This window comes from Cataglyphis hispanica, chromosome 12 (genome assembly GCF_021464435.1).
Source record: "Cataglyphis hispanica isolate Lineage 1 chromosome 12, ULB_Chis1_1.0, whole genome shotgun sequence".
In the NCBI taxonomy this organism is placed as follows: Eukaryota; Metazoa; Arthropoda; class Insecta; order Hymenoptera; family Formicidae; genus Cataglyphis; species Cataglyphis hispanica.
The window spans coordinates 7,480,284-7,504,722 of NC_065965.1; the positions used below are offsets into that span (position 1 = coordinate 7,480,284).

Consider the following 24,439-nt stretch of genomic DNA (forward strand, 5'->3'; position numbering starts at 1 on the left):
AGTTTTAAAATAATATTTTGTAAAAGTCAAATATTTTCTGCATTACATTACGCACATGAAATTTATAAATACATAGAATACTGTCTTAGATTTTATCGCGAATTATATAGATGGTCTAAAAAAGTCTTAATATATATATTTTCTTATATATATCCTTTCTTGCATATATACTCCTACTAACTTATGTATGTATGCATATGTATATTTCGTGCCACTTACTTCGGCACCAATGTTTCTCATCCATTTGTCGATTGTGAATCCGTTGCACTGTGGTAGGGAAGCAGATGAAATCGCGCCGATCGCATCCGCGCCGCGGCCCGCGGCCTCCGAATTCCGAACGCGCCCTTTCGATTACAGGTGCTTACGCAGGCGCGCGAGAGCAGCGCGTGACGTAACCAATCGCAGCGGCGGGTGGTAGAGGGTGCTCGGATCGATGCGACGGCGACGGTCGTCAGCGTTCACGCCACACGTCGCCGACGGTTCGGAGTTCGGTTTGGTTTCGCGTGACTCGCTCGCTCGCTCGCTTGTTTGTTTCGATTCGATTATTCGGCTTATCGTAGTGTCCGTTGACGATTAGCCGTCCGACGTTGATCCAGCAGGCAGGAAAGAGGACGTTACTCGCGTGCTTATGTACCTGTCTGTCTGCCTATCTATTTCGCGGCCTGTATCTTTTCTTCGACTCGTCGCGCGAATTTCGTCCGTTTTTTCTCCCCTCGAATCGCGGAATCATTCGCGCTCGCGTGTCGCGATTGATCGCGATAGAGCGCCGTATACACTAGGTTTTTTTTTTTCTGTTTGTCTACCCGATAATTGGCGACACTTGAGATCGTTGTCGCGATATGAGCACGAGACGCAGAGCCACTGCCAATGATGACAGCTGTCAGAGGGATGTCGAGGCACCGCTGCCGAATGATAGGACATCGCGTGGATATCGAGGATTAATCGTGAGTAGTAATTTCCTTTTGATCTCTTATCTCGGCTCTTATCTCGAGGATGCCGAGAATGTTTGCTTCGCTTCGTCATTGATACGCGAGAATCGCGATGCATGCGAGATGCGCGAGGGTTGCGCCGTTGCTTGCTTCACCGAGGTCGAAGTACGTACATACATATTACATATGCGCGTGGCTCGATGCTCGATATTTGATGTTTTATTTCTTCTCCCATTTTTTTTTTCTTTTCGGAGCGAAACGGAGCTTTTGCAAGACGCTCTCGCAAATTGATCCGCCCCGCTCGCGATTCGCGTAAACGCGATACGCGTACTTGCATCAGTGTTAAATCATCGACCATGCAAGTTTTTCTAGGCAGAAAGAATAGCATCCAGAAAGAATCTAGGACGAAACGCATGATTTTATAAAGCCAAAAGTTTGAAAAAAAAAAAAAGAAAAATCATTTATATCTTTCACATTCGTGTACTTGGACAATTAACTTTGTCGAGTATAACTATTATATATATATATATATATTAAAACTTTAAATTTTATGCGCGTTCCGATAATAAATTTACGCACAATTTAGATATTTACCATTGCATCACGCACACTTACAAATTATATTTTTCTTTTTGAAAGGAAATTTAAAAATACAATATTTCGATCTTTTTCCGCTCTAGTTTCACATTTCCGCTTTTTTAAAGCAGATAACACTGTCTACAAAGGAATCTTCTATGGATTTTTAATTAAAAGAAGTCTGAAAATGCTAGACTAATTTACCTTATAATTATATCTTTTTCACTTACAATTTTATAATTATAATTTCTATTTTTTGCTATATATACAGTTTTTTATATTTTATTTAAAACTTATTTAGCAGAATTTTACATCGTTTATATTTTGAATATCATCAGTTTTTGTGTCTCTTTTAACGCTCTTTCTATATCTAGATTAGTCTGTGCGTATTTTACAGAGCAAGCTTAATTATTCAAATTTATAATATAATTGATTAAATTGCGTAATAGTTATTCGGGATTTGTGTTGTCTTGAAACTGCATTTGATGTTATCACACACAAATATATATTTTTAACGTAACGGGTACGTTCCTGTACCCGTACATTTGATTGTATCATTGTTTTAGTTCAATCTTCATTATTGCCAAATAAATGTATCGTCAATAAACGCGGATAAATACCATGAGATATTCTATTAATCATCGACAATATATCCAATAATGTTTTATTCAATATCAACTTGAATGCTCTGTTATTGTTAAAACATTATTGTTTTTATTATACCTATTACAAGCGGATTTGCATATTAAAATATGTAAAAAAGAACTTTGCACATTATTCACGTGAAATAATAATGAAGACAGGAAATTTATTCTAGTCCGCAATTACATATAATTAGAGACACGAATGGTTAAGTAAATTATTTTTCGTCCGCTTTTTTTTTTTGTACGGATGTAACATTGCGATCTAATTTCGTATATCGACAATATTTTGTAGTAACTGCCTTTTAAAATTTCTCGTTAAGTTAATTCCGTACAATTAAACAGGATCGAATAATTATAAAATAATAAAATAATGAAAATTATATCAAATTGTAACATAAATAATAATTTGTATTTCACATGCTACATCGTCTAATATTAAAAAGTAAACTCAATACTTTTCTTCGAAATGTTTTTCATTTGTTTTTTCATTATTATTACTTATAATTATGATTAAAAATAAACAAAATATAATAGATGACAGGGTTTTATAATTTCGAATTATATTAACACCTCTGTAAGCACCTCATATAAGGTGATACAATATCATTTAGTATTATAAAATCTTTTCTATTAACAAATTTCCTTCGCTTTTCCAACGAATGAATTTAACTCGGAAACGGAAGCAATGAAAAATAAATCATTCCCGTCACTATCGATACTACTGGGACAGTTTACTGACCGATTTTCTCTATTGCCCGTTTTATGTAATCCCAACGGATGAATGTTTGGTCGATGCATACGAATACTAGATAAAACGACCTCGAATTGATAAGAGAATTAAATGTCGCACTACGTGACATACTTGTATCCATGTGCGTACAGCGTACAGTACATCTATATTGAAAACGAGCAAAATTATATTTTTTTTCTGTGCCCGCGTATATCATTTATGAAAAATCGCATTCTTTTTTTTTTTTTTCCAATTATCACGATAGTCATCTGCATTCCGAATGGAAAGACATGGAATTCACAATACGAATATCGTGCATATAGAAACTGACATTTCGCGTGAATGCTAACGGATTTTCTGTCTTTTTATCTTTTTGCGATATTATTTTTGGAATTTTTATATAGTTTTAATTTCGATTACAATCGTGAATTTTATTCGCAACGATTATTATATGCAAAACTAAATCAAACATATAAAATAAAAATTTTTGTATATAAAGCCTCGTTTTCGAGAATGAATCTCGTACGAAAAAAAAACATCTTGTCCTATGTTTTTTACTTAATGGTTTAGAGTTTAGATGAAAAATAATGATAGAATCATCATCCGGTTATATCACCAATAATTGAGTAGTTTATATTGAATATACATATTGGATATACAATATATTATATTATATACTTATAATATAAAATACGGTTTCTCTCTTCTCTCTAACGTACAATACTATGAAATTTATTTATTCTGAATACAAATTGGTTAAATGAATGTCGAGTAAACACTTTCCGGATATTATGTTTGAAAAAAAAATATTCAAATAATATTGCATTTCTCTTTCCTTTATCTCCCTTTGTGATTCTTGTATTTTTTCTCGACTTTAATATGTTTATCATAATTTTCTAATTATAACCCCAACTATCTACTTTCGTTTTCGCGGATCATAAAAATTTTGCCACTCAAATTTGCAATTAAACTGTCAGGTATCGTCGTTGACAAAGAACAACCGTCGCGTCGTGCCGCAATTAGCAACGACGACGATTTCATCGTCAGTGTACGCGGCGACGGCCGCTTTATTGTTTCCATCATGAAATACATCATTCCCGCCTCCGTGTTGCTTTAATGAATCGTTCATTTTCAGCGTTGCTAAATATCGAGACCCTGGATAGAAATAGGTATCGAAACAATCTGTGCAATAAATTATTGATAATTTATATTGGAGTTAAGAATATTAAATATTGAAATAGATTGAGCACGAATAAAAGTGAGAGGAAGGAAGAGGGAGAGAGGAAGAAGGAAGACTTATTTATTTTATAGATACATAATAATCGATTACTCCACATTTATAAATTATCTGTTATTTATGAAATAATTTCAATAGTTTTAATAGTTTCTTTATATAATTATATAATCTCCTTTTTTGATACTTATCGTTGTTATGATTGTGCAAGAATCGAAAGAAGCCACTTTTTTACTATATAGTTTAAAAGATTACTATGATATTTTATATTACTTTAAGTTTGTGATGAGAGTTAAAAAATCTTTTAATATTTCGAATTATTGTTTTTCTTTAGAAACATTACAAGAAGATTAGTCTTTGTTTCAAAATATTGATATTATGAAAAATTTATTATTTTTTAATCGCATAGTTTTTGAAACTATAAAATGCACAATCTCTCTCTCTCTCTCTCCCTCTATGTAGAAACTAAATATATACAAATAAAAGGTATCACATGGCGTTCATTCTACCAGTCGAAAAATATACAAACTTTCCTATATTTTTAATATTACCGAGATTTTTTTTCGTAAAAGTTAATCATTTTGAAAAGGTGATTCGACATCATTAGGTATCAATGACAAGGAGGGAAACTATGCTAATTTACCGTCTCAGACGTGTGTCTCGCGTTACCTATAGATCACGACATCAGAAAGAGAAGAAAATTTTCCGATGTTGGAACATATTATGGCCGAGTTCAGAGAATCGATTCGACGCAACAGGCGGAAGGAAATAATATCTATTGCGGTCAAACTGACCGGAATGCCCTTAAGGTTTTCTGCGTTCATTTCCGTGCGCGATACAACCACCAAACAATATATAATAATCGAAAGATTAGTCAATGGATCATAAACTGTCTTGTTACTTCAAGTGAATATTTCGTTTACATCTTATTTGTGGCATTTCATTACTTTGACATTACATAATATCATAGTCACGAATTGGCCATAAAACAGAGTGAGAGCGATTCTTTGAAAAGTCTGATAATTTATTTTTTTTTCACGAATTTATTGACTCATAAATATAAAAAGTTTATAAATAATCTGTAAATAACTGCATATAAAAATGAAAAAATAAAGTGTTTGCTAATGATATAATGGAGTATTTAATACAATATAATTTTTTTTTACGTTTTTAACATAATTATTTTTAAGTTTAATTTTTGCCATATTCGAGACTAGTAATTTTACGTCATCTTTGACGTAAACGTAGAGTATAATTAAATGCATAGACGCGGTTCTCTCCTTTGCAATGTAATATTATCCGTCGGCAAAAGCATTAAACGACGTCGTTAATTTATTGCGATTACTCCTTGGTGTATCTCGGCGCATCACGGTTTTAGATCACATTTTCCATTCATGCGAAATCAATATAATATATAGTGAAACGAGGTTCTCGCCTGGATGTTCACTTCCTTAACGGTCGTATAAAAGAAAAAGATGGTGCGAATAAAGCCATGCGAGGATTTATTCACTGTGATTCTCTGCCGACAAATTATTGCCTTACAGTATCAATGCGTTACAGTATTATTTTCTATCTAAACTGTCAACAATCTAAAAATATATTTTATTAGATATATATTAGAAATACTTTTCTCAGACACGTTAGAAACATACAACATATTAAAAAAAAATTTCTTTATATTACTATTTCAACGAACTGCCTTTTGTAAAAGATGAAACTTGTTCTCTCGAAAAATAAATTGCAATGTATATTTTCATTAACAAGACTTTTCGAAAGAACGTAGTTATTTATTTAAAATATTCACAATTTTTAGAAACAAAAGATACAGGAAAATAGAAAACGAATTAATTATAAAGTGAATTATATGTAATATAGGGCTAATTTAATAATGCTCAACTCTTGACAGATCTGCTTAACTTTTGTAGTGAAAAACTTCTTGATATTTCAAGAAAAAATCAACAACACAAATTTAGAAATTTATGTACATTTATATAAAAAGTTATCGTTTAGACTTATTGTTAGACTATTTGTACACGCAATAGTAATTTATTATTGTTTATCTTTGATTAATTACATCGCAATATTTTAGAGCAAAATAAAAATTTGCTTTAAAATATTGTATATATTTTTTTTCGGAAGAAATAAAAATTTAATGTTTTTGTGAATATAACATATGATGCATAGTGACAATCTTCCGAATGACTATATACAGTCGCATTCTCGGTACGTATTTTGAACATTGATCGATGGCGCAAAATCTTTTTCTTCTCTCTTTTTATCAATGAAAGCATTTTACGATCGCACACGCAACTCAATCATTAAAAGTATCGACTGTTGTAAGCTTATATAATTTATGCTATGGTTATGTTAGCGCGCGCGTCGCAGTATTTTGTATACATATATACATATAAAATTAGATATGTATCGCGCAAAAATATTTTCATCCTGATTACATGTCTGCGTTAATGTACACCGACGAAAAGTCATCTGTATTATCTGTATATCGTAGAAAAGCCGCGTTATCAAATAGGTATACCTTTTTCTTAATGCGTTTATTCGGCAATATTTTTGTGTGTATTGAGTTCTAATTTTTTTGATATTATATTAAAATTATATTATGTTTAAAATTTACTTTGACATATTAATAAGAAATTAGTATTAAACAAAATATAATTGGCCGTATAATTATATAATGTTGGAAAATAAATATGTGTCATACATCTCGCTCTCATAAAATTAATAATTTTCATTTCCCAATAATTGTTAAATGAATAATTATAATCTTTTATAGCTATTGATTTTTTTTATAATTTTATTATTATGTTATAAAATATTTTATCTATTAAACAAGAGAAAAGAATTAATTCCATTTTGTAAAACGTGTTGGAACGGATAATAAAATGATGAATCAAAGATAAGAGATATTTAACTGTTAATATATGAATGTTACAAGTTGAAATTACGACAAATGTGCATACAAATGGCGAAAGTTTTTATTCGGGGCGAAGGAAAGAGCGAATTAATAATCAGTATTTATATATCAGTAATTATATTTCCAGGAAATTCCATCCTCATGCTTGGCAGCAGTTTTCTTGGAACCACTTTAAGTAAGTAAATCAATAAAAGCGATTTTTTTTTCATTTCTTGTATCTATAATGATTTCAATCGCAATACAAATAAACGTAAAATTAATCGACATTAAAATCGAAAATTTTTGAATTTGCATATAATTTATATATAATAATATTTATATATTTTACTTTCTCTTCAATGTTTTATTCATAACTAAGTATTTATACATTTGTATAAATCCTTTATATATATATATGAGAGACAAACAAAAAAAAGAAATGTGTGAGTATGTAAATATGAATCCTCGAATTACATATCAAAGTCGTGGATAAATTTTAATGATGCTGTTGTACATCAACACGCGCAGCGCATAATCAAAATGCGGAATTGTATTTCGTTTGTTATACAAATGCACGAGAAGAACGGTATCGTTCGTATTTATTCGCAAAAATGGATTTGTTTATTCGCGTCAGCGATATTGATAACGGCAATTCTGTCCCATGGCAGGTAAACAAAGTTTTTCGAACTAGCATTTTATGTTGAAACTCGAGTACACACCTTGCGGTCCATCTTTTCTGAAACTCTGAAGTCTCGACGATTGAGAGAACTTTATTTTCGATATCCGCTTTTCAATGTGTACTGTTAACCGTAAATTTCCGTAAGTCCTGCATTACTTCTTTGATTGTGTGAATGAGTGCGCGTGTATTTAGTGAAACATCGCCCTATTCCTTCGTATTATCGGAAAAATCGCTATTTTACCGAATATTTCCTTTCTATAAAATGTGATTAGATTGTGATATCGGGATGATTTTGAATATTACAGAGAAATATGCGCAAGAATTAAAAAAATTGGCGTGCGAATAAAAAGGTTTATATTATTACGAATTTTATTTTGAGATGTTTAACGTCGAGAAATAGGGGAGAGTTTTGCAATAGATAAGATTAGTAAGGTTTTTACATGTAAAAAAGAGAGAGGGAGAGAGAGAGAGAGTAATTATTGCATAATTTGTTGGCACATTTTTTCCACCAAGATTTTTTGTCATCAATTTTATTATTTTATTGTAAATTACAGGGGCAAATACATCATATAGCAGATATTATTGTAAACATTGAGCATGAAAACATTATTGTACAGAGTCGACACGTAACTATAAAACATAATGATGTTTCCATTCGCAATGTGTTTGTGCAAAAAGTATAATTTTCGAGGGTTTTTCTCTCTTTTATCCCCGATAACCATTAGTTTTGATTTCCTTATTTTCAATATTAAAAAGATGATTGAAGATATTCTCGTATCGCCAAAGTTAGCAAAATCTTCCCTATATCTAATTTAGACAAGAATGACTTTGCCGAGGATTGTCTCTTACAGAGTCTCCACGAGCATGGGCACGAGCCGAAGATCCGGCTCCGGGAGCCGGACAAACGCCGGCGTCCTCAAGGAGCGTGCCAACATGTCGTTCATGCTGGTCGTCATGTTCTTCGCTGTGTTTGGTCTGATCGTTCTTACGGAGATATTTCTGATCGACGAGAGGCGCGGCGTGAGCGTCGGCGGTACCGGCGTACTCGGGGGTCACAGGAGCGGTCATCGATTGCCAGCTGCGCCCGATCGTCCGGATTACGGCGAAGTGGGAGTAAGTAGTATACATAAAGAGAAAGAGAGAAATGCTATATATTCCTCAGTCTTTCAGTGATTTATATAAGGCTTCCTCCCTTGCTATATCGCTTTACTAATCACCTTTTTCCTCTTCCCGATGAAAAATTGATTTTTATCTCTATGTCGCTGCCAATGCTCTCGGATAACATTTTTTATCGCACATACGCTATGTATATATATACACATACACACACACGAACTAGGTGTCATTGGTGTCATTGCTATTTTCAAATCGGATTTATCGCGTTTACATATTTGTGAATCATATCTCACAATCAGAATTGTGCCTGACAATTTGACAAATCTATACATGTACAATTTTGATTATATATAAATATATGTGTTATTATATTATTTATACATTACTGGAATTCCACTAAAGGCATTCTAAATATACATTAAAAACACTCACAAAAGTGTAAAGTTAGACAAATTTTATAGTATTTTAAAGTGTATGCTTGAACATGAAATTTTTGTAAAGTTTTTTGTCTTTTTTTTTCCGTCAGTTTTATACAAAAACTTGCTCTTTGTGACTAATTACTTCGCGTATAAAAATGCTATTTAAACCAAGTTTGATCATATTATAATGTCTATAAAATAAAATATATATATATGCAAATAGAGGGAGAAAAAGGTGAACTTGTTTTCCTTTTTGTATCGGATCGTTTTAAAAAATCATACACAAATACAATAAATTTATTTCTACTATAGCATTCTTTTTTATCTTTCGCATATTTTTTTTATTTTATGTATATTCGTGATCACTATGTTTTATTTTTCCTATTTTTAATTTGAAAGTGACGTTTTCTTTCAAATTTGTAATTTTTATTTATTTATTTATTTATATTATTTATTTTTTGTTTAATAAAAATTTCTTTATCTTTCTGTATTGTACAATATATTATATAAATCATATATACATATATGTAGAGAGAGAGAGAGAGAGAGAGATGTATTGTATATTCCTAGTCTATTTATCTATTCTATTGTTTCTGCAGTTGCATCTTTGAAACATTTTCTATTGCAAACTAAAGAACACAAGCGCCTATATGGAGCATCGACTTTATATGCTCTTTCTCTCTTTCGCGTGAAACTATGGACAAAGCAAACGCATAAGCAACGGCGAAACTCGGGCGAAAAGGCCGAAAACTTTGCCGACCATATACAAGATCGATTTTTCCTGCCTCGCGCCTTCGTTCTTTTCACTCTCTTCTTCTTTCGTGCGATGTGCCTGTTGCCTGGTATAGTTTATGCACCCTTGCGTCTAGCACCGGACAATGATTCACGCGAACCTCTAAGAACTTTGAAGGAGAAACAGCCGCGCAGCACATGCTTGAACGATATCCAACGTGGCACGGAAAAGACATACGACCGCGTTGCGGAAAAGTTTAACCGGATACGAGCGAACGACCACCTGACAAATTAGTTTGCTCGATCCTGCGGAACTTTCTTCATCCGTTTACATCTCCCGTCAAGTCACCGCGAGAGAAAGCTCGAGTATCCTTTAAAACTCGCCTCGCAGGGGTCGACTGTCCAAAGAATCTTTGAGTTTAAATTTAAGAATTGAGTCTTTCGAGCTGCATTTACAAGTTTTAATTGCTCTATGATTATCGTGTTCTATGAATTAGTCACAGTAGAGTAGAGTAAAGATTCTACAAGTTGTCATTAATCATAGTGATAAGCTGCCGCAAGCAAATTATCGTACACGTATAAGGATGCCATACAAGAGAAAAAATCAATTGCAAGTTAAAAAAGAAAAATATTAAAATTGACATGTATTTAAAATAACATTTTTTATTTATAACATTTAATAGTTTTAACATAAATTGGATATTTGAAATATTTTCAAATAAGTAAGTTGTTTGTAGCAGATTTTGTACTAAAGAGTACTCACAATAAATACAGATGTGTATTTATTATTATTGCGAATAAATTGGATAATTTATCGATTTCGAAACTTCATATACACCAATCATTAAAACTTTGATATTTCCAGGCCGAAGATTATGCCGGTTTGAAGGGTAGTTTTGACGAGCACATCGGGTTGCTGGTTCGCGGAGAAGATGCAGGGCAAAAGACGGTAATACACCCGGATCCGCGTGGCTTACCGAGCCTACCGCCTAGCTTGGAGGCCCGTTTACCGCAGTTGGATCAAAATCTAAAGGTCACGCATGCTGAATGGTTACCAGTCACCAATACTAGGTTTGTTTGTTTAATATTCATGCGACAATCAAATAATTAATGCAATTAGATACACTCGTATTTTTTGTCATTTAAATTCCAATTTTTGAAAAGAGGAGTATTAACCACGCAAAATAAAATAAATCTTGTTTCAAGGTATATATATATATATATATATATATATATATATATATATTGAAAATCTTAATCCAACTCTATTTTCTATACATTTTACGTTTTTATTCTTTGATTTTATCCTATATTATTTTATTTTTTAGATTAGCTTGCACAAACAATATATATATATATATATATATATATATATATATATATATATATATAGCTTTATCTGTTATTCTAGATTGTTACATGTGTATTGTGGACAAGGTGAAAATTGAATTATACGTCGAAGAATTGAAGAAAAATGAAGCATGTGCTTTTACTCGATTCTTCTAGGTTTAAATTCTTCGTTTACTCGGCGTATTTCGATGACAGAGTTAGCGGCGCAGGTACGCCGGCGGGTAAAAGTCAAGGTGTAGTACGCGTAATCAGCGCTACTAAAACCAGAAGCCCCGAGCGCGTCTGGTGTAGGCTCTGGTATAAACAACAAAACGGCGGAAACACTACTGCCTCGGTAACGGTAGCTGCGAAAGTTAAGGTATGTTACTCTCAGAAGGAATAATTTTGATTTTAATCGTCCAAAACTCGGAAGAACACCTCCATGTAGTAGTGATTGCGATATAGCAGTTTATCACACACATACATGTATATTTCAGTAATCGAAAAATCTCATCTTATCTTTCTTAAAGTTATTATATTTTTGTTTTACGTTTTTTGCCAAATCGAGTCTTGCGATGAAACTGATAAATTTTGTTTTCATTCTTGTGATTTATTCAGGTAATTCGTGAGAATTGGAATCTCAAGTACAGTGCCTGCTTCGTGATATGTCCGTTGCCTAAAGAATCTCCGACGATGGATAAGGTACCAGAAGCAGTCAGTGTTGTAGCGAGATTGCGAGCTGTCCCGACAAATCGTATTCTCATTCAGAATCGTCTTGAGAGCAGAATGAATGACAAAGATGCTTTGGCTGTTTGCGTCAAACCTTTACACTATTATTATAACAGAGTACGTATGATGAGCAAAGGTTTAGTGAATGTGTCATGTTTGTACCTGCAGGCAGAGAATATTTCATTTTTCATTTTTTGTCTTTTATACTTCATGCTTGTCATTATCTGTGTTTATATTTATGTTTATCGTTTCATTTGCCTTTGCATGGCAGTCTGTTAAAAACGTTGCATGGTGTATGTGTGTGCACGCGCGCGTGTGCGTGGCGCTTGTGTGTGTGTGTGTGTTTATATGTGTGTATATATGTATACATGTATATTTGTGCATTGTTGCATTTGTATATAATAATAATAGAATCATTATCAATTCTATTTATTATGCTGTGAAACTTTAAATTAATATAAAAGTGAGTACATGAGAAATAGTTCACATTTTAACTGATATTTATATTATGTTTAGGTTCTGCAATTGGTGGAATTTATCGAATTGCACAGACTTTTGGGTGCTACCCATGTCACTCTGTATAACGACACTGTAGGTGCGGCTGCCGGTTGCGCGCTGAAATATTACGAGAGCAAGGATCTTGTTACGGTATTACCATGGCATCATCTTGACATGATTTCCCAACGAGAGATTCGTACGGAGGGCCTCTTTGCGGCGCTTAACGATTGTCTCTACCGATCTATGTACAAATATGAATACGTGGCGCTCGTAGATCTTGATGAGTATATCATACCGAGACATAACGACACTATAATCGATCTATTACGGTACGGTTTCTTATTTTGATATCGATTTTTATAAGCTATCTTCTTATACATATATTTCATATAAGTTAACAATGATATCGAATATTTATTTCAAACATTTTATTCGTTTTTACAATTTTCTCAATTTTTATTAAAAATATATATATAGAAATTGATTCATAAAGTTTTATCTTTTAAAGATGAATGATTTATAGAAGCATTTTGATTAAAATAAAATTATGTTGAATAAAAATTAAGCATCAAATTTTTTATTTATGAAGTTATAAATTTTGAAATTTAAGAAAAAAACTTTATACATTATAATAAGAAATAAAAAATTCTATTTAATTTAATTACTCTATTGTGCACACAATGCATATACTGATTACATTTGAATATCTTGTGTATGTAAGATGAGATATTTTTGTTTTAAATGGCATATTTCTGAGAATTTCAGTTTGCTTAAAAAATATATTCAAAAAGACTTGTGTGCATTTACATCATAGATGTATGAAATATATAGACTGCACATATCAAACAAATGTTGCATCAAAATTAAAAAAAAAAGAATGTAATATCGCAAAAGTTTGATTTTTCTCTCTCAAACATAAGATTATGATTGTTATAGAAACAATTTCTCTATAATTAAAAAGAGATGAACATATTACCGAAACATTGTGCGCTTAATTTTGACGTACGAATTGCTATTAGATAACATGACATAGGATATGTGCAGTCTATATTTTCTGCACACTATAGTTTATAAACTTTTATTTATAATGATTCTAAGAATCTTGTGAAGCCTTAGTAAAATATTATAAATTATTCTGTATTGATATCTGTAACCAACAAATTAATTTTGTTTTCGAATCATTTAAATTTATAGAGTCTTGAATTTGCTATGCGCTAATTTTGCAACAAATTGATTCCTAGGTGGATGGGAAATCGAATCAATGTCAAGTCCACAGGCGCGTTTTCTTTTCAAAACGCTTTTTTTTATCTGCAATGGGCCGATGATCCATTCGTGGTAACTAGCCGCACACCCACTGAAGCCGGTTTGATCACTCTGAGGAAAACGCGACGCAGGACCAAGTTGCATCCGCACAAGCAACGTTCCAAGTATATTTGCAAGCCGCAAGATGTAGTCGAGGCGGGCAATCATTTTGTATGGGAGTTTATCCCAGGCCATGGAACTTTGAATGTGCCATCCGATGCTGCTATCCTACACCATTACCGTGTCTGTGAATTTGGCGGTGACGATTGCATTAAGACGCAGTCGACGGTCGATAGAACGGCCTACAAGTACAGAGATCGGCTCGCTGCGAATGTCGACAAGACATGGATGGAGCTGCGCGCTGAGTGTTCGCTCCCGGAACTCGATCCGGTGCCAGTATTGACGCCTCGAATTAAACTCAGCCCTCTTGGCAAGTCAATCAGGTAGCGAAAGACTATCGTCGAGATCCTATGGGATATTGGCAATTTCACCGGTACACCAAAAGTCGCGAGGACCTATTTCTACAATTACAGCGGTCCTTAATTCTTTAAAAACAAAGCTAAGCTAAACGGGCTCTTGTCCTTTTTTATAAGATTCTCGATGGACTGTTTTTAAATTTATGAAACGGAGGGGAATATAGGAATTTATAGAGATTATTGCAAAACAAAAAAAAGCAAAAAGAAAGAAAACGAAAGACACGTTTTAATCGAGATATGGATTAATCATATTTTTCTACATGACGAATTCTTGCATGGCTGGCGAAATCTGGAGACAAGTTGCCACAAATCGATCGAGTTGTCTTGACGCTATACAGTGGTACTTTTCTCTTACAGTTTTATACAAAGTCTTGTATATGTATCTCTAATTCTTTTATTCAATCAGCAAATGTGATCATTTGCGAAAAATTGTATTATTGTTAAGGAGGATTGTTACAGAGGGCCTAAATCACGGGCTAAAAAAAGCACTTGGTGATAAACGACGAGCAAGATTAGATAGTAACCCTATTGTATCGTTGTTTCGAGAAAGAGTAACTCTTTTTTTTTTAATATTTGTAAATCTGCACAATATATTACGCATATCTATAGAATCAATAATTAGCATAGTGATATATGTATAATATGTATTTAGGAGAGTGTTAGACATTTGATCTGCAAAGACGAGGAGATATGCAATGTTCTCGAAAAAAAAATTATTTCCGATACAATCCGTCGGGAATTTGTAAGAAATCCAATGTTGAAAGGATATAAATTTTCTTAAACAGAGAGCATATACTAATAGTCATATGCATAATACTTATTATTTTCAAAATATAACAAATCTGAATTTATTTATTTTATTCATGTGCACAATATGTTTTCTTTTACATCACAGTATACAAAAATCGTGAATGATCATATTTTGTAATATGATAAATTGTCATGTAATTCAATAACAATCAATATGATGGATAAATTGAAGAATTATCAGTTCTTGAGCATATATATATATATATATATAATGTGTGTGTGTGTGTGTGTGTGTGTGTGTGTGTGTATTGAAAATATTAAAATGAATTTTTAACAAAAAATATTTTTTACAAAATCTATAAAAATTAATTTTTTTTTTTTTTTAAGACGAACATATATATATTTATTAATTCGCTGTGCAAAATTATCTGATTTATTATTTTGATCACATTATTTAAGTAATAAATAAACTGTAAAATGTTTTCATTGTACACACACAAACAAATAGGCCGATGATAAAGCCGCACAAGTGAATTTTGTAGAAAGATAAAATGTTTCAAATAGGTATAACTTACCAGATAATAAGAGAAACATTATTGGCAACAGAATCGGGGTAGTCATACCGTTACCGAATGCCACTGTAGCCGACGTCTAGCAAAGTCTTTCTATATCTTTGTTAAAATATATAAAGGATCGTGTTTCTTACGCGTTTCTTACACAAGTTTATGTATATATGTGTATACATGGACGCATGTGCATATGTGGACACAAGTACATGGGCATATACGATAGACCTAAGTTACATGTGATCGGTGCTGAGCTACAATTTACAATGCGTCGACATCGACGATTATCTTGATGAAAATAAATATGATACTAGGACAAAATATATACTCCAATTTCCTTGAATCTTTGTCGCACATTATTTAAAAATTACAAATTGCATTATTTATGTAAATTTTATGAATATATTAATTAATGTTAAGAGCATTTATTTGTAAGAGTATATATATGGGAAGCTTCAAAAGTAAGATATGGAACAGTTTAATGCATATACAAGAAAGTTCAAAACTGGTAACATGCTGAGATAAACGCCTAAATCTATTTGCAGATTACATGGAGAAATAAGTTAGAACTCATTTTGTGTGCGGTATCTGTTTATTAAATACAAAAAAAATGCGTTTTTTTTCTTTTTTTTTATTGTATCCTACTTTCAAAAATACTCACTCATATATATATATAAAATCATAAATTATATTTTTATTTCTATATGCTGCGCTTTATATATCTCATTATAAATATATTTTTTTCTAACATATATACAATTTCTATTTACAATTATAAAAAACATGCTGACGATTAGCAGAGAGACATTATACTGATTAAAAATCATCGTCCGAATGTCTGTCTATCTTACTAACAGATCGCTTTTCTTGGGCGGCTTTAAGATCATATCCACTGATATCCGGTGCACCTACAGAGTTCAAAAGATCATCATCGTCATCGTCATCGTCAAGATCACCATCAATTAATAAGTCGCTATCGCTGTCCAACGAGCCGTCGCTGTCATTTGATTCTTGAATCGTACCCCTTTGCCGTCCAGACATGCTTCCGTAAATGCGCCGTTGTGTATATTGCATCTTCGATGTTTTTCCAGTGCCTGAAATATTTTTGATTTGTTATTCCGAAAAACTTCCAAAAAGGATTACTTATTTTCTTTTTAACTCTTTTTTTTATATCTGCTTTTTTTATATATATATATATACTCATTTTTTATATATTTTTTATATTATGCTTTTTCAAATGTTTTATTATATAATTTGTAAGTTTTTCTTTTAAAGCGATATTTTATAGTGCTAGAATTATTTGTTATATTAGAACAATTATTATTACTTGGTTTGACATGGGCTGATTGACCAGATTTTTCCGTTGCGGTCTCTGGATTTGTAAGAGAAGTAACTAATGGTTCTTGAAGATTTGTAGCGAATAAGGAATCGTTCCCTTCCATCATACTTTCAAAGCTTGAATCTTCGGCTCTCATTTGCTCCAATTGCTTCTTGGTTGCAGCTTGTCTGTAATCGAAAAAATAGTATGACAAATTGTATATAATCATATAATTTACTTTATATATTTTTGCTTTTTTTTATTTTTATAATGACAATATACCGTCTTTCGAATCTTTCTTGCTCCGCTTTGGCCGCATCTTCATACAAATGTTCCAAGTATGCCAGATATCGAAATTTCTGTAAATAATCATTGTATAAAGCTCTCAACTCAATTTCAAGTTTTTCGAATTCCTCCATGAACGCTGGACGGACTTTTTTTAAGGTGTGGAGTCTTTTTTGATTCCTATCGAGTTCCGTTCGCCGTCTCTCGATTCTGGCATCCAGGTTTTGTTCAGTATCCTTTTAAAATAATAATAATAATAATAATAATAATTATATATATATATATATATATATATATATATATATATATATATACATTTATTTAAGAAATAAATTATGCATTTATCAACTAATAATAAAATTACTGTTGATACACATATAAGGAAAGAATAACTAAATATTTCTAGATCCAACAGCCAACTTAAACTTCACGAGGGTAATTTTTTTTATAAGATACCTTGACATTGTCAATTTGCTTCTTGGTTTCGTCAATCTCTTTATGCGTATTCGCGATAACGTCTTTCAGAGCCGCTTCTATTTCCGAGGTATCAAATTCCCTGGCAATCTTGGTATTGCGAATCTCTCGAAGCTCCATTTCTCGACCAAGTAAATCGAAGAGAGTCGCCCCGTTGATAGTCAATTGACTGGCGAGCTGTCGCGTCGTTTTCAGTTCATTGATTTTATCAGATATGTCAAAATTCACTGTACTCTGATTATTGTCGGATCGATTTTCGTCAATGCTACAACTATTTTGAGCATCATATAACATCGTCGTAATTTTCAACATTTCTTTCACCGCGTAACCATCAGCTTGATACAGCTTCTTTGTGTTTAATTTGATGTTTGTCTTCAATGCCTGCATTGCATAAGATGACCATCCACCAAAGTTGGAGAGTTGAAAAGATAAGTGATATTTTTAAGAATAAATAAATAATAATTTAATTGAGACATTTGGTTGATTTATAGAATAAATAAAAAAAAATTATTTCCAAAGAAATCATCATTACTGCTCGCATCATCTGCTGCATACTATATGTTTAAATATTATTACCATAAATTCAGCGACACTTCGTATCAACGCTACACGTTGCTCCTCGGTATCATGATCGTTGGATATATCACTATCTGGATCAAATTGTTTTACCAACCAAACTAGGATCTCGGCGACTAAAGGAAAATTCGGTACGCGAAAATTGGCGATGGAAATTAGCCTCGGATAGCCCAGCACTCTCATCATCTCTGTGAAATCTACGCAAGGGAATAAAAGAGACGTAAGTCGCGCGTTACAACGTTTTCCTGCATATTTTTCACACATTAACTGTATATGTAAAAATAATTTATGCTATTTTTTTACATACTACGTAAATCACGGTAGGACATTTTCGCAGGAAAAAATTAGTCAACCACTGTTGTAATTGAGATATGCAGATTTCACCGTGTATTCTTATATGCTTTCTTATTTGTGGCTTATGTTACCATGGAAACCCACTTGCATTGTATCATACATATACACACACACACACACACACACACACACACACACACACACACACACACACACATATATATATATATATCTCACTACAAATAAGTAGCGTGGAGTAATTAATTTAATTTGTAAAAATAATATAAACTCCAGTTTTACTACAAATTTTAGATTACTTTAAACTACAAATATTAAATTAATCAATAGCCTAAAAAAAATGATGGTATATATATATAAATATAAATTCAAATTGCAATTTTCCGGGCGTAAAATATAATTCAATAAATTATTACAAATCACGTTATTTTTTGAAGCAAAAATTTAAGTAAATGATTGCATCTGACTTTGAACCTGATAATCACATGTTAAATGAACACTTGAATGCCTTTATAAAACTTTATAAATTATTTAGATTTATAATTGCATTACATATATAATACTTAAAAATTTTTTTTTACTTTATTTATAGTTTATTTCTATGTATAACTGTACAATATTTGATAAGTAACTTAATCAACTGATTGTATAAAATTAATCGATTTAAAAGTCAAACGTAGGAACTTTTCTGCTCTGTTTAATTTGCGAACGAATTCTCTTCTCGTGAAGTCTCTCCCTAGCAGCTTTGAGCAGATTTTTCCTCTTTTTCTCTAACGATTCAGGCGATGGTTCTGATGGTTCTACTAAACTAGCCCTTATCATTGTTCGTAACTTTTCAAGAGCATCCGCCAAGTTTAAATGTTGAGATCTCGTTAAATCTGACTTGATTATCAAGTATCCATCTTTGTTTATCTTGTTTTTACACTGAAACAATAAATTTATATTCCTAAGGTATGGCTATTTTTATCCAATTTTTAAAAAATTTTCTATTGCATTAATCTATCATTTGTCGAATAATGAAGATTTCACTTGTAGGCAATGCATATAGTGCTGTCTACCTGTTCTGCTAATTTTGTTCGAACTTCTTGCGACAACCAGGTAGCACTGCTTACTTGGAATCTTAAGTCTACTTTGGTATTTACACAGTTTACATTTTGTCCCCCAGGCCCACTGCTAGCGCTGTATGTTATTTTTATTTTGTCCATGGGTATGTAACCACTAAATTTTGCTTTAGGATCTGGCACCTGAAAAATAAAAGAAACAATAATCTTTATTCAGTTGTTATTGAAGTTGTGTTATTCAAAGCATAGCAAGATATTAGATAAATACACAAGTATCGCAATATATGAATCAAATCAATTCTGTGTTATATTATTCTGTGTATAATTATTTTTAAAATGACTCAATATGTATACTAACAAAGCTTGGTGTATGCAGTTTCAGCTTGCTTTCCGGATAAAATTTCTCCAACGATATCTCACTTTTAAAACTGAAAGCTCTGCAGAAATTGCACAATGCATTCTGATTCTTTACGTTGCTCTGAAAAATCCTGAAATACTGTCTACTGAGAAAATTCATTTCTTATCAATTTTTATTATATACTTTGATGGTGAAACAATTGGAAAGATATGCTTATGAAAACATAACCTGACATAACCACAATCTCTCAACGTTCCTATTGCGGTTACAATCACGGTAGATGGCATAAAGTTTGTCACAATTCGATTTAAGGAATTCGATAATCGATTGTATTCATCATGTCTCGATTTTTGTGCGTGATGCGCGGTGTCAGATGTCAGGTGTCAGGTGTCAAGTATGTCATGATAAAATTTTCTTTTCTACGGGTAGGAAAATTTATAAATAGTTAAAATCCGAAAAATAGCAAAATTGCGACGCCTGCATAATTTCAAAATTTCTTTTAAGCATTTTCCGAAATCAAAAGAGTGTGAAAAAAAGATCATCCTTTTTCTTTTTACTTTATACCGTGAACATAGGTCTATGACCGTGAAGCGTGAAGTATCTCGTCTTAATAATCGAATTGAAGTCAGCCATTATTTCGCGGTCGCGTAAATATCTTTTTAACCGTCTCCTTGCTGTGTATATACGCGTCTGTCTATACGTTTTAAGTCTTGGCGCAATAGGTTTTGCAAGTGAATTGCGGCATAAAGCGCATTCTGAAAATCACGGTAATAATCGACGCGAGAGCGATCCACGGCAAGGACACGGAACTCCGTGACACAGCCGTTTTTCCCGGCGAAATACTGTGACAAGGTTACGTCTCGCTTCGCAGGCTAATGCTCCAACATGGTGAAAATCATTGACGATCGACGATCGTTGATAGTGATAGTCGTTTTCATCATTCTATCGGACAAAAATGGGAAGCGATCGGATAGTTCTGGCGACATTATGTGGATCGGACACGGACAATTTGGCAATTTGACTCGCGATTCACGATGTCAGAAATAAGTGGAAGAGAAGAGATGAATCGCAGAGCATTCTACAATTGTAATCGGGTAAGTTTGTTTCTTTACACGGATTAAATTTTATGTATAGAAATTTAAACAGATTATCTCTCTCTCTCTCTCTCTCTTAGGAATGATATGTGAAGAGTGTGTTTGCATCTATGTATAGTGTAACAATATGCATAATGTACATAAAAAAAATAATAATAAAAATTAAATTTTTCTCTCAATTCTCATAATATATCTCATAATCTATAACTCTCATAATTTATAAATTTAGCATAATTGCAAAATTAAAAGTGCATATACATGTGTATGAGCGCTTTCGATTAATTTATTGGAACACATGTTACATGTGTAAGCACGCGCTTTTACATAATCTATTGAAACTTAATTAATTTCTTAATGTAGGAGGGGAGGAGGGAAGGTGACGCAACACCATGTATGTAGCGTCGCGTAATATTTCGCGCATGGCGTTAGATAATGGGACAGCCATCGTCGTTATCATCGTCGTGTTCGAACAACGAATACCTATTCCACGCGAATGGTCCTTTGCGAGATCTAAGAAGAAAAACATTAACGGATTGCACAATTTGGCGCGTGATCGCAACTTGATGGATACATAGAGAAAGAGAGAGAGAGAGAGGGAAGGAGGGAGATAGAATGTGCGCTCTAACATTCTAATATATTTGCATTATGGTTGCGAGTATCCGCGATCTATACAGATATGCGACATTAGCTCGTTAGTGCTATTCAACGTCATTCATTTTTGATTGATATAGACCAATATTTGTTTCCAATTAGTTGTGTATCGTCAACTATTGTCACCATTAATCGTATAATACGATTAAACTTTTAACAAAAATTAAATGTCTGCACTAATATCGGATATTAATGCTATTATGCTCATATAAAAATTTTACAAAAAAATTAATTTTACTTTTCTTTTCGTTATTCTAAAAAATTGGGAATGCTTCAACATCTTTATATGTTTTATGACACACACACATATATATATGTATTATCAAATCTTTTAAAACATATATTGTTTAATATCATTTTGATGAATAAGCCTAATCCAATTGCTATTTTTCAATAGTAGAGATTAATTCTTTATGAAATTAAGATTTCCCGTCATTATCTGCAGGAAAGGCGATAATGCAAAAATCTGTAAATTTATTACTCATTGTTAGTCAGTGCTGTAAAGAATTAAGATAAACATTGCTATATTTGGAAAATTACATTTGCTATATTTTGTTGTATTAAGTTTTATATATATATATATATATATATATATATATATATATATAGATTTGGGTGTGTGCGTTATAATACATTTTTTATAATACGATTAATGCATATATAACAATACAATATTAATATAATGAAAACGTAATTATCATTTGATTTTCTTGCTCGTACAATGGTAAATAATTAATTTCTTGGTAGCGTTGTCGTTTTCTTCGGACAAAGTGTATAGTTTAGATCCGGTTCCGCGAGCGGAATATGTGAGACGAACGTCTCGTTGCCTGCATAATTGATGATATGAAAATATCAGCAAAATACCGGCAAAGATGCGTTGGCTGCGTACCAGGAACAAACACATCATGCGATTAATTAGAATAAAGATACAATGAAATCATTGATTCATTCAGCATTCTTCCGTTTATAATATATTAAACGAGTTTGTTATTTATATGAGAGGTCTCATTGCTGTGATATGTGTCATTACTAAAAAACTGCGGTTTTAACTATCCCCATCATGACGCTAGTAATACAAGATAAACTTTATTCATCCAGTGATGTTAAATTTGTTAGGATTAAAGATGCCACATGATTTGTAGCATTCGTTATCGCCGATTTTGCTCCTTTCTTTAAATACACACACAAGTGCAAAATGCTTCCTACATAATTCAACAATTATTCAATTATGAAGTATGCAGAAGAAAAATTTTCTATTTTCATATTTAAAATTTTTGAAACTACCAAAAATGAGCTCGTTAAGCGGGAATATAAACTTTTTGTGATCGATATTCATAATGAGCTATAAAGAATTTTATACCTTCTGCTGCGCATAAGGTAATTCGCCGCGTCAGGTCAGACAGAGGTTCAGGTCACGACGAATATTTCGCTCGTGTGTGTGTGCGGATAAACATTAGTTATATCTTGACATTAAGGCATTTTTGCTTGGCACGCGTTTTTGCCAGCTTGTTTGCTAATCGGGGAATACTTGACCTTTCTTCAAATTACAAGTGAGCGATGATTAGAAGGGTAATGCCGACATAATAAAAAATGCAAGACGTACGAAAACCAAGATACATCGAGTGTGGCGGATATATAATATGATAATGTTTCTGGAAAACGAATCTCTCGTTTCTCCTAATTCGATGGCGAGTTTAGATTTATGCATGCCTTATGAGCAGAATTATCAATCTTTGAGAAATAGGTGGATTAAAATAGATTGGAAGGGATTTATTCTTGGAAACTGGGCAGTTATTCTTCGAATTGTTTTTATATCGCGATAAATCTTTATGTTTTTAAATTTTAGAAGGAGAAAGAGAAAAGAAAAGCATATTTTAGTATATTTTAATTTACTGCGATACTGAATAATTGTTATGATTAAGTTTTTCTTCATATCGCGAATGGTTTTTTTGTGAGCAAATTGCACGTAATTAAACTCATTTGGGATAATTTATAATTTGCAATAAAATTTGGAGCAAATTATTATTTACAATTTTATGAGTCGTATGATGCAGGAAATATTTAAAAAAGTAAGATACGTACATATATGTATAAAATAAATATCAGAATACACACAATGTATTAGAGAATATGCATATAAAATTATAAATGTACTTCTGTCTTTAATTTTTAGTTGCGAATTATAAATTATTTTAAATAAGCTTTACATTAAAAAGTTAAGGGATTCCGAAATAATAGTTATTTTTTCCAAACGATTGTTATTTTTTTAGAATGCAAAGATCATTTGTTATGTTGGCGGAATGCTCCAATATTATTCGAAATACAGACATAGCAAATGACGTGGTTCTACGTCATCGCTATATATTTCACGCATTGTTCAGAGCTACATCCTGCAAGTGCCTCTATACCGGCTTAAGATCGTGTGTGACATAATTGTCAAGGTTGTTGGCATACGTACTATAATATCATCTGAAGTACGCGCGCGCGAATAAATGTACATGTAAAATATTGTTTATTTGAAAATTGTACTCGCGCTTGGCAATTTAAAAATACGATATTATGTGCCCATATGAGAAACATCACTTTTTTATTCTAAATAAGATAAAATAATTTAATGTATTACAGGATATTTGATCACAATCTTTTAGAATCTCATATATCTTGTATTTTTTATAGCATATGCACACACA

At 32.2% G+C, this 24,439-nt stretch overlaps 4 protein-coding genes across 4 annotated transcripts in view; 2 read left to right on the forward strand and 2 right to left on the reverse strand.

Annotated features, from left to right (window-relative positions):
* The first annotated feature begins 446 nt into the window (after positions 1-446).
* Positions 447-15,941, forward strand: LOC126853543 (beta-1,4-galactosyltransferase galt-1). The gene is made up of 8 exons (XM_050599381.1): positions 447-944; positions 7,173-7,220; positions 8,555-8,816; positions 10,836-11,041; positions 11,477-11,678; positions 11,918-12,145; positions 12,545-12,855; positions 13,768-15,941. Exons 3-8 carry the CDS (start codon positions 8,568-8,570, stop codon positions 14,273-14,275), a joined length of 1,704 nt encoding a protein of 567 aa, XP_050455338.1. The 5' UTR covers positions 447-944; positions 7,173-7,220; positions 8,555-8,567; the 3' UTR covers positions 14,276-15,941.
* A 159-nt stretch (positions 15,942-16,100) lies between these two features.
* LOC126853544 (clusterin-associated protein 1) lies at positions 16,101-18,797 on the reverse strand. The gene is made up of 6 exons (XM_050599382.1): positions 18,581-18,797; positions 18,274-18,470; positions 17,680-18,078; positions 17,221-17,459; positions 16,948-17,126; positions 16,101-16,714 (listed from the first exon to the last, which is right to left on the reverse strand). Exons 1-6 carry the CDS (start codon positions 18,600-18,602, stop codon positions 16,437-16,439), a joined length of 1,314 nt encoding a protein of 437 aa, XP_050455339.1. The 5' UTR covers positions 18,603-18,797; the 3' UTR covers positions 16,101-16,436.
* Positions 18,798-19,155: 358 nt separating this feature from the next.
* On the reverse strand, positions 19,156-20,293 carry LOC126853547 (peptidyl-tRNA hydrolase ICT1, mitochondrial). Its single transcript, XM_050599385.1, has 3 exons — positions 20,005-20,293; positions 19,644-19,829; positions 19,156-19,509 (listed from the first exon to the last, which is right to left on the reverse strand). Exons 1-3 carry the CDS (start codon positions 20,161-20,163, stop codon positions 19,249-19,251), a joined length of 606 nt encoding a protein of 201 aa, XP_050455342.1. The 5' UTR covers positions 20,164-20,293; the 3' UTR covers positions 19,156-19,248.
* A 60-nt stretch (positions 20,294-20,353) lies between these two features.
* Positions 20,354-24,439, forward strand: part of LOC126853542 (peroxidasin homolog) — a 33,589-nt gene continuing 29,503 nt past the window's right edge. Inside the window, exons 1-2 of the mRNA XM_050599380.1 lie at positions 20,354-20,398; positions 20,876-21,098. The gene's annotated coding sequence lies outside the window, so the exon portion shown is untranslated. The remainder of the gene's footprint in view (positions 20,399-20,875; positions 21,099-24,439) is intronic.